The following is an 11,008-nucleotide window of genomic DNA, read 5'->3' as shown; positions in this document are numbered from 1 at the left end:
AGAGCCCAAACACGCTGGCCGCCATCAGAGAGGTCAGGACCCCCGCGATGACAAACGCGTTCTCCTCTTCTATGAAAGCGTCTGCTTTGGTGAAATGAGGCTGACGTTCAGCACCAGCTTTATATAGCGCCTTATGTAGAACATCAGATGCTTGTGTTTATTACCGTGTGACCCCCCAAATCTAACACGTGAAGCCCACCTGCGTGTAACGAGGGGACTCGTCCAGAAGATGGCCCCCCCATCTTGCACTTGCACTGGAAGACATTGTCACCCCCTTGTGGCCAATGCACCCTACTGCACTTCAGCGGAGGTCACGTGACGTGAGTGCAACAGAGGTGGTGCCTTGGTGTGCCTGAAGGGTAGCAGTGCCCACTGGAGCCCAAGTGCCACCCTCTTACTTAGCTTGGAGCTGCTTGACTAATTGAGGTCACGCTGGCACTCATTTCTGTCACACTATATGATCCTTCTATCAGGGGACAGTGACCTTCCAACATAAAACAGAATGCCATCTTTGGTGTGCTACTGCAGGCCACATGCAGTCTTGACTGAAGGGGCTTCCTCTGAGCCCACCTGTCACTGCACTTACAAATAGTTCAGCGCTGGGAGAGTCGAGCTGGTGTAGCTGGTTTGCTGCTCCTGCGCTCCATACTGTCTGCCATTCCTGTGCCAGTGCCAGCTTCAGAACTTGGTACCTGAGGACAGGGGGCTTGATTACATTTAGTTGGAAATTGAAGACCACCGTGGCGCTCCTGCAGCAGTCTACAGCTCATCTGCTCTGAGTCTACAAGTCCCATTGGAGTCCCCTCTGTCACCGTGTCACTGTCATCGGGTAATTGCTGCCAGCCCCCAAACCTTTGACAGGGGGGTCATTTGAACCTGTGTCACTTCAGGGACACTACCAGAGTCGGGGGCACCTGGCTTGAATGCCCGTTAGTGCAGTGAGGTTTGCCTTCCTGGCTTGGGTCCTTCCTTGTGCCCAAAGTGCCCAGTCATCCTGTAACTGAATGGGCACCTTTACAGAAATCGACTGAGCGCAGAGATGGGCAGCTCCACGGTTTTCATATGTGCAGAGCTTTCAGTGCTGCAGCCTTGGGACTGTTATATAGCGCCTTTCATGAGACGCCTCTTGAAGCTGCAGTGCGGGTGTTTCACTAAATGACTCACTCGGGGTCACTGGTGACCTTCTGCTGTCTACAGTTCCACTTCCCGTCGCGATTCCGGTATCACCGCTCGTGAAATTTAAGGAACAGAAACTAAAGAATTGTGAATGGAAGCGCCTGGTTGGGGGGCAGCGCGCCGTTTAAAGGGGGTATGCAGGATTCGATCTTCATGCGTTTTACACGACATGCATGTGGAGCTGTATGCGCAGTATTGGGACCCCCTAGTGGTCGAGGTGCCCTATGCAATGCATACTATGCACTCCCCCAATTTAGACCACCGGCAGTCCAGCCGCCTCTGCACCGGATGCTTTCCGTTCATCGGATTGTCACCGAGTCGCAGCGAGTCTCGAGTCAGCAGACATGCATTTTCCAGACTAACCTGTAGGGGGCGCCCGATGCTCAGGTACGACTTTTGCGCTCAACCCCTGAAGCCTTTTCGCGGTAACAGACACAGCAAGTCTCGCGACAAACCGACTGACTTTACGCAAACTCACTCGCGAGGCTGGCTGTGGGGGCATCAAAGGCGACAAATGTAAAGAGTGGCCACAGAAAGGCGCAAAGTACATGAGCCACGGCCACGGGCCCCACGAAATGCGATAAGGGCGCAAACCATCGCTTACAATGCCACATGTAACGATCGGTGCGCTTTGGGACACCATTAGGGTAAAAACGGGGTCGCAGGAAATTGGCAACGAAGTGCAAGGAAAGTGCCAGGTCTGGAAGGGACGCCACTCCTTCGCCAGACACTCTCACCCCCCACAGGCGGGCTCGTCCAAACTTCGCCAACCTACTGCGCCACCAGGTCTTCTACTCGACGTAAAGGACAATTTGGCCGAAGGAGTGTCCCCAAGGTACGATCTGCCCGCTGGGAGTCGCTCGTGTGCTCTCTGCGCACTGACTGCCATCGGCTGACCTGTGGAGATTCACGTGAATGCGCGCTCCCTTACACACGCACGCGGACACACATTCGCGCACGTGATTACGTTTAGCCGAGTGCGCCTTCGCTCTCTAGCGCCTTCAAGCGGACACCGGGCCCTGAAACTGCGAAGTCACTCTGCCTTGGTGGGATCCCGCTCCCCTTCTCCAAAGTGGGCGACCACCCACGAGCCCTATGTGAGCGCTCCTCTCTCGTGCCCCTCCTCGGCGCGGGGATCCCGCGCCTCTCATTGGCGATTCGCGCAGAGACGGGGCGGACCGACGGTACCTGCGGGCAGCGAGTGGCGAGCGCGCTACAGTTGGAGCCCCAGTGGGGACCGCACGGACGCAGAGGCAGTGCCATGGAGAGAGGTGACTGAGTGGCATCACAGACAGCCGGAGCCGGACAAGACAGGGGGGGCTTCATGGAGGCCGACTGACAAAGCGCAACCCGATAGCGAGACGAGAGCGAAGTTTATCGGTGCCCGCCACCTGCCCCGGGAGCGGCGCTGCGAGGGAGCCACCGTATGATCCGGAGTGCTCGCGGATCCCAGCCGGTCAGCGTCGGGTAACCAAGTGGGACACGCCATGAAAAGCTACTGCCCGGGTTATTTCTGGGGACTCTGGTGGAGCTCGTGGTGCGTCTTGGCCGCCGGAGGGGTCAACTTTCTGTTGGACGGCGCCAATGAGATCCACGCGAGTTTTATTCACAGGAGGCTGCGGACTCACGAGAAAAGGGAGATGCAGAAGGAGATCCTGTCCATTCTCGGCTTGCCCCACAGACCCAGACCCCACCTCGCCCACGGCAAGTTCAACTCGGCCCCCCTCTTCATGCTGGACCTCTACAACAGCATCTCCGGCGGGGACGACGAGGGACTGCAGGGACTCCTGGACCACTACAAACCGGCGGTGGTCACCCAAAGTCCACCCCTCGCCACCTTGCAGGACAGCACGTTTCTCAACGACGCGGACATGGTGATGAGCTTCGTCAACTTGGGTGAGTGAGTCGGGGGGCACAGTTGGCACGGGGCGCCTCTGTCTAAACGCACTTCTGCCCTCTCCGTGTTCGAGGTAAGGCGTCGGGAGTGTTCAGACCCCCGGTGGTCATCCGACATCAGCGCCCCCCCCCCCGCTTCCCGGTGCTGTGCCGTGTGTGAGGACGACAACAATAATAATAATAATAAAGTGCGAGCGCAGCGCATAAAACAGTAATTATGGTGGAGATCGCGAGAAGCGAAGCCCGCACGGCCACCGGCGCAAACAGTCGGCACGTCTAATTAAACGTGTTCGGGCCGAACGGCGACAGACAACAATAATTACGAGTCGAGAGAGCCAGTGACACCGAGGAAAGAGCAGCGTCCTGCGGGTGACAGCGACAAAACGAGACAAGACCAGTGGGCACCATACACTCGACGAAGGACTGGCCTTTAGGGTCAGTGCCCACCCGAGGGGTCGACGTCCGTTCCGCTCCTTTATCACTGCATTAGTGCGCCGAAACTTTTCACGGGCACAGCTTTCATGGCCCCTCATCTGCCTGGGAGCCCCTCACACAGCAGGCAGCCTTGGGTCAGAAAAACATTTGGGCGTCATTTACTGAAGTGGCGATCACGTGGGAAAGGCGCTATATAAGTAAAATGTGGTGACAACTGGGACGTGAGGAGACTCGAGGGGACACCGCCGCGCCGATCACACTCCTGTCTGTCTGTCTGTTATATGGCGCCTTTCAGGTCTGGCTGTCCCGGTCACACGTTGGCTGATAGGCCAGGCTTCCTTTGGCTTTTTGAATTGATCGTACATTTGAGAGGCACAATCGGCAAACAGGCGGGGGGTTTAGTGCTCCACTACGAAAACGAAAGGGGGTCCACAGTAATAGATATGAAAGGCGCTATATAATAGATAAACACTAAGGGATCAATAGATCAGTAAATAGAAAGGCACTATAGTATATGATACCTGTGAAATGTACTAAATAACAAATAAATAGAAATGCATTACCTGATAAATAAATAAGTACATAGAAAGGCGCTATATAATAGATTAGAAACGCACGGCGTGATTGATACACGCACTTTGTTCAGTAATAGATCCAGTAGAAAGGCACTATATAATAGATCGATACACAGATGGACCGATAGATGTGAAGCGCACGATATGATAGATAAGGTGTTATTTGGCTCCAAGAGGCAGATACCTGCCGCTGGCCTTGGCACGGCCCTGCTAGGACGGATGCCCGGCACATACAAGGGACGGATGCCAAGGTGGACGGGTCTTACATTGTCACGAATCCGACGATCTCCCTGCATTTTGGTTTTTGGCTGCCAGGTGTCAGACGCCGCTCTCTGTTTCGCAGGTGGACCTCGGGGGGGTTGTAATGTCGGGGCGTATCCCTGGCACACAGGTTGTCCTTTACCTGCCCAGGTGCGGATCCTCACACTCGTGCCTCCTTTTCGGGGCATTTCAAGGCGGAGCAGACCGACTCCCCACCTGTCCTGTCCTCCTCCTCTGTCGCCTCGCCTCGCGATGTGTCTTTACCTGTCTTGTCTACAGGTGAGTCCACACGGCACCAGAGTAACAGGCGCACACCTGACTAAAGTCAACGTGTGAAATCCCCGCTGCTCTCATTTACTTCTACACTCGCCGAGTGGAACGTGCGCCCAGTTTGGTGTCAGCCCGCCGGACGTTTACCGGAGTGGCGCCTCGTCACTGTCCGTAGAGGGGTGACTCATGCGTTTCCATGACAACCCCCAGGCTCCAGACACGTTTGGGACAGGTGTAGAGACCCCCGCCACGCGGTACCTTCGGGGGCCCGCCTCTTCACGGACCGTCGCTGTCCTTTCCGCATTTCTAGGGATGTGTCCGGACATGTTATAGAGGCCACGCGCCTTGTGACTGTCCCCAAGGACACCGAGAGCGCGTCCCGTGCGGGGCAGAGCCGGTCAGTGAGCCGAAGTCCGCGCGCAGTGACAGAATTCGCTTCAGCAGAAGTTTGAAAGTGAAGTTTGGGAGGTGACAACGGGGTGTCAGACGTGGCCGTTCAAAGTGGACACGAGCATCCGTCCGTGAACGCGCAGCGCCAGGCGGCCCGCAGGAACAGGAAAAGGCAGAAACCCCCCTGGAAAGCTTCAGCGATGATGGAGGTGGCGGGCGGCTCCTCTACAAAGCGACTTACAAATCACAGGCACGGACAACTGCGGGTCATCACACTCATCTGGGCAGTTATGTTGTTATTTGTGTAGATACCGAACTGGCAGGTGAAGTGTGCAGCACAGGGTCGCACTGCCAGTCAAGCTGGCACCTGTTGCGATATATAGTGCCTTTCAAAGTGAAGCTCCACTCAGGTACAGTGCAGCTGTTCGTCTGTCTCCACGTTACGGGCACTAAAAGGCGATCCCCAGTAGTCTGGGTAAGAGCTGACCTTTGTTATGTAATATAGCGCCTTTCACTTTCTAGATATTCACATCCCCTTCTGTGTGCCCGCACAGACATGTGCCCTGGCTTGCCCCGCATGATTTTATTAGTCATTTGGCCTGATGGGTCTTGCTGAATTGTGATGAAGGTGCCCGCTTTGGTTATAAACATGCAGATGTTTGCTGCACCCATTCTAAAATCATTTAGCATTGGCACAGAGGCTGAGGTGGCACAAACTGTGTCCACACTTTGGTCTTGAGATAGAAAGCTGGAAAATCGTTCTGTGGTGCTCATGGATCTGAAGAATGACGTTAAGGGACTGTCCACCATTATCTGGCCATGCCCATCACCCACTGACCAAGTCATCCTTCAGCAGGGCCTTCAGAGAACTTGGAGTTTACATGCCCAGAGTGAGCGGGTACCATTCCTCTAAATGAGGTTTTAAGGGTAAAGCTCATTTTTGAAGACTGTGTGCGGCCAATAAGGTGGCATTCAATGGTATTTTTGCATGTGGCTATGAAAACAATAAGCTGCCTGGTAGCAGCAGGGCAGGCGACTGGTGGGCATCAGCTCTCACATCATATGCCATCGCCTGTCATACAAAACAAGCATCCAATTGAACAGGGTAAAAAAAAAAGACAGCAAAGCTGAGGCAACGGGCATCAAGGCATTGGCACTTCATATTTTAACAAGCAGTCAGAAGGCCTTCTGCAAAGAATGCCCAGGACATGCCCAGCATAACGAGGGTCACCTTCCGCCCATGATACCCTGTGGGCAGACCTTAAACAGGTGTACTCAGCAGACACTTTAACCAATGCGTAGGGCATACAAACACCTGGCACAGGTGATCATACAGTCTAAATGAAGCCAATATAGTGATGGTAGGTGGCACAGCACTTAGTGTCTAGGGTCCTGCTTTGGGTCCCTCTGATGTTTTCTCCTTCCTGTGTCTCAGAGATGCATAAAATGTCCCAACTGGGAAGACTAAGTTGGCCCAATGTGGGCGAGTGTGCCCAAGGTGGACTGGCACTCCATCCATGACAGTTCCTGCTTTGTGTCTAATGCTGCTGGAATTGGCAGCAGCTCTCCATGGTGCTGAACTGGATGGCGTTGGTCTAATAAGAGATGTACAAGTTGGTTCTTTGTTTGATTTGTTGATAGTTTAGGCTGTATTGGTCATTGTTAGGATGCCACGTTCACTTTGTACCCATGCACCCGTGGCCAATAAGAGGCAGACGTTGGTGTTAAAGAGCAGACGCTGACATTTGTCCACATCTGAATATTTGCCTCCTCCATCCGTCGAATTTCCCTTCTCCATTAAAGCTGAAGCTTTCGTGAAGGGCATGAGGTCCAAGTTAGGAACCAACCCTGGGTGGCACACCAGTCCATCCAGATTTGGCACCCACAGTCTCTCGCTTGCTCACTCACAGCCTTATTTTTATTATCACCACCTCACTGGAATATTGGAGGATAACCAAGGTAGCCATAGATGTCCCCTGCGGGCACATTGAGGAAGTGCCAACTTCACAACGACAGTCCTTGGAGGTCAGAGACAGCGGTGTGTACCCCTGTGCCCATAATAAAAACATGTGACATCCCAACTGTATTATCACCATTTGTGGGTGTCATGCTGCCTAGGTGTGGGGTGTAAGCCCAGTAGGCACACCTGCCCCTCCTCTGCCCAGTGACACGGTGCCAACGTTATATCATTTCACATTTTTGACCCCCACTCTCATGCCAGCTGCCCTCGTGCTGGTCTTATAATGAAAGAAGAGGCTCACGTGACTCAAGGTTTGTCCAAAGTGATTTACAAATCCCAAGTGCACAGAGCATGGTGACATGGTTTGGCAGTAGTGGGATTGGGCATCACACTACCACAGTTTGGCCACTAGGGGGCCTTCCCAGATTTGACTTGTCATGTAAAGTGTGGGCACTGAAAGCCAGGCCACCATCTCTGTTGGAGTGGCCATCATCTGCCTTCTCCACAGCTTTGGACTTCACCTGATGAGGGCTGGTCACATAGCTGGGTGTCATGTTCTCTCACTTACACCCCTCTACCCGGTTTGTTGCCAGCACTTGAGGCATTGCAAGGCCCGCAGTTAGTTGCCATTAACTTGGCGCCACCTAGTGGTTCCTGTTGCTATGATCGGGTCTCTATGGTCGTGAAGACCCCATTGCTAAAGGTCTGAATTCAGTCCAGGGTGGCACACTGGGTGGCTGTGTTGCCTCACAGTTCCCAGCTTCTCACTCTGTGAGTCTTTCACCTGGCACACTCTTTTCACCCCACATTAGAGTATTCTAAACAGGACTGGCAGCTGTGAACAGTTGTGCCCAGCGATGAACTGGCATCCCACCTGAGGTTGGTATTGGTCTTCCACCAGATGCCTCATTGTTAGCTTTCATTTGCCCTTCAGTTTGAATGAATAAAGCAGTTTCAGCAAAAGGAGGAATGAATGGATATGTGGTGCCCACTGTGGTGCCCACTACCAGAAGACGGGGCGAGGGGCTCTCTCCCGCTCGCCTCCTGTCGTTCAGCTTGCTGTGACTAAGTGAGCCCGGTGGCCAGCAGGCGGCTCTGCATGCCATGACATGTCCCAGCCTCCACTGAATTACACCCTGCCCGTCTGCCACGGGCCAAGTGCTGACAGGGAGAATGCAGCAAATCTGCACCCTGCCAGCCTGTCGTCTACCTGTCTGCGGCCCTGGCTGGCGCGCCGGCCACAATCATTATCTCAACAGATTTATGTGGCTGCTGGAGCCGGCGTCCCGGGCGCTGCTGATAAGGATGAAGCACTGCGATGCCCTCCATGTCTCCTGAACCGACAAGGAAACGAGCACCGCTGGATACACAGGGGTGGGGGGCAAAGAGCCAAAGTCAGAGGGGTGGGCCACACATGACAAGGATCTGGGTGCAAGAGTGCGCCCCACTGTACGCTACAATGTGTTTGAGGACAGTCCAGAGGGGGGCATTCTTGAGGTTGTCATCTTACATTCTTTGGGCTCCTGCCTTGGCCAGTGCTGTGCCCCGTGGGTGCCATATCATCACGTGTAGTGTCAGGCTTGTGACTCCAGGTGGCGCCATACTTTACTGATTGAGGCCTGCTTGACATTCCCGTCTTCTCAGTTCCATCTCTAGTTAGATAATCTCCCATTGCCATGTTTATTTTTATAGCGCCTTTCACGAGTATGTCAGTGTGCATGTGGGGCGGTAAGGTGGCCACTCGGGTCACACAGATTGACATTGGTGGCATGTGAAGCCCTGATCTGGCCTCCATGGGACAACAATGGCCTTGACATCGGTGGTTACCTGAAGGAGTTCGAGGGACCACCTGGCATGCAGGCATTCAGCCAGCTTCAGGAAGCGCCATTGTCACCTCTGTGTTATGAAGGAAGGTCAGTGGGTGGTCCACTGTTTGAGGCCAGTGTGATGGACCCACACCAGGGGGCATGCAGCTAGTGACACCTGTCTTGTCTGCCTAAATGTGGGGTCTACTCAGACCAAGAAACAAGTGGCATTGCAAGTCCTCCACATCACCAGACGGCAGTATGTTGTCTGGCAGAGGTGCTGTGGTTATCTGCCAGTCTGGTCCCCACTGGGTTATGTCCTGGGTGGTACCCCTGGTGCCAGTAGATGGTGCTTTACCAATGCAACACCAGGGACTGGTGGGGTAATGCGAGACCCCAGAAGTATTTCCATTGGTCCCTGGATGGAGGACTGGGAGTTAGCAGGCAGCAGCTGGCAAAGGGTCACCTGACTAGGAGGTGGTGGTCTGTGGAGACAGGAAGGGGGCCATTACATGTCATCATTCTGTAGTGGGATGATCCCGCATTTTGTTATTCAAACCCGCCATCTTAGTCTGTCTTTGTACTGTGAGGTCTGCCATTTAGTGCCCCCTACAGTCTACAGGTGCCATTGTTGGTGTCTGTGATGGCACCTGAAACTGGCAAATGTGTCCCAGCTTTTGTCACAAGAGCCATTTGGCCACTTAGAGGAGTTGAAGAGAAAGGAAGCAGAATACAGTCAGGACAACTGATGAACAAGTCACTCTGCCACATTAAAGGGCATCAGACGTCACCTCGAGCTGATTGTCCCCAACTGGCTTTGCCCTGCGAAGATCACCCAGCCTGCCTGCCAACTGGACGTCCATCCTCATTGACTTTTATGGCTCCTGTTTTGTATTGAAATGTTCCTTTGGGTTAGGAGGGGAGCTCTGATGTTCAGGATGACAGTCCACACACACACGTCACACACGTCGCACTTGGGCAGTCACACACACGCGTCACACATGTCACACTTGGGCAGTCACACACGCGTCACACATGTCACACTTGGGCAGTCACACACGCGTCACACATGTCACAACCAAGCGATCAGCACCTTGGGCATGAAGGTGAGCCTCAGGATGGCAGTGCAGCTGACCTGCTCCAGATGTTGTGCCATGTCACTCCAGGTGGGACCTTCTGCGATGTCCAGCTGTTGTCCATCTTTCTTCTCAATCCCAGCGCCAGTGGCTCTCCAGCTCAGGTCACGTAGAGTCTGTAGTGCCCATCACTTTGTTCCAAGGGCTGGCCTGAGTAGGTGGCACAGGAGCCTCATGTCTGCATGCACCCTGGGCAAAGCCGTGAAAGGCCAGTAAAACACCCAGACGGACTCCAAGAGAACCTGAAGCTGTGCATGGCAAAGCCAGACGGCCGTGTGGAGCTCAACATGGTGTTAAGTGTGGCGGACGAGCTTGACTAGAAGGGGCCGCAGGTGGCAGCGCTGAGTGTGACAGGATGAATCTCGATGGAGCAGTAATGTGACAGTAGATGTGACCAGACAAGCAGGTAAGCGGTAGGACTGAGGTGTGACACAATGACCATGACACGGGTTACTGATGTGGACGCCTGGTCCATCCTGTGACTCAGTACTGCCACCTGCTGCCCTTGTCATACCATATGAAAAAAATACATTTGAAAAAGCCAAGTAGGTCACAGTGAGTGTGAGGACAGTAAGTAATGGCAGACGAGATGGCGAGGACCTTTTGGTGCTCGTAGACCTTCTATACCTTAACAGGTGTGGCATCCCTCACTGAACCCCTGAGGGCACTGCCAGTCTGCCTTGGCCCTCAGCCGTCATGCCTCTCTCTCTCATTTCTTCTTTCCAATGAGCCGGACCCCTATCTTGGGTCCGTCCAGCCTCAGAGTCCTCTGGTGGTCCCTTGGTATATCCTTGAGCTTAGTACCCCTCCTGGATGTGGCAGGACTCTGGGTACCATGGTGGCACACAATGTGCTTGGCCTCTACAGCTTGCCCTCCAGTACTGGCCTGTTGTCCCCATCTTATGTGGCTCACAGCACAATGACATCATGTGAGGAGCGCCCCCTAGTGGCCTGCCAATGACTTCATTAACATGAAGTGCAGCTCTTTGTTGCGTGGGGTGAAGGCGAGGAGCACAGCACCACCACTTGTCACCGGGGGCAACACTCATGGTGACACAACAGAAGACCCCCAGCAAAGGCCTTCCACCTCCATCAGAGAGGGCA

The 11,008-nt window shown here is 54.0% G+C and overlaps 1 protein-coding gene across 2 annotated transcripts in view; it reads left to right on the top strand.

Annotated features, from left to right (window-relative positions):
- Window positions 1-2,207: 2,207 nt before the first annotated feature.
- Window positions 2,208-11,008, top strand: part of bmp6 (bone morphogenetic protein 6) — a 31,734-nt gene continuing 22,933 nt past the window's right edge. The window contains exon 1 of one of the 2 annotated variants that reach the window (XM_039754041.1): window positions 2,208-3,072. In XM_039754041.1, coding sequence (XP_039609975.1) covers window positions 2,664-3,072 — 409 coding nt within the window. In that variant the 5' untranslated portion in view covers window positions 2,208-2,663. The remainder of the gene's footprint in view (window positions 3,073-11,008) is intronic. The other variant, XM_039754039.1, reaches the window with a different exon arrangement.

The sequence above is a fragment of the Polypterus senegalus genome, chromosome 5 (genome assembly GCF_016835505.1).
Source record: "Polypterus senegalus isolate Bchr_013 chromosome 5, ASM1683550v1, whole genome shotgun sequence".
Classification (NCBI taxonomy): domain Eukaryota; kingdom Metazoa; phylum Chordata; class Cladistia; order Polypteriformes; family Polypteridae; genus Polypterus; species Polypterus senegalus.
This window is presented reverse-complemented; position numbering and strand designations above follow the sequence as displayed.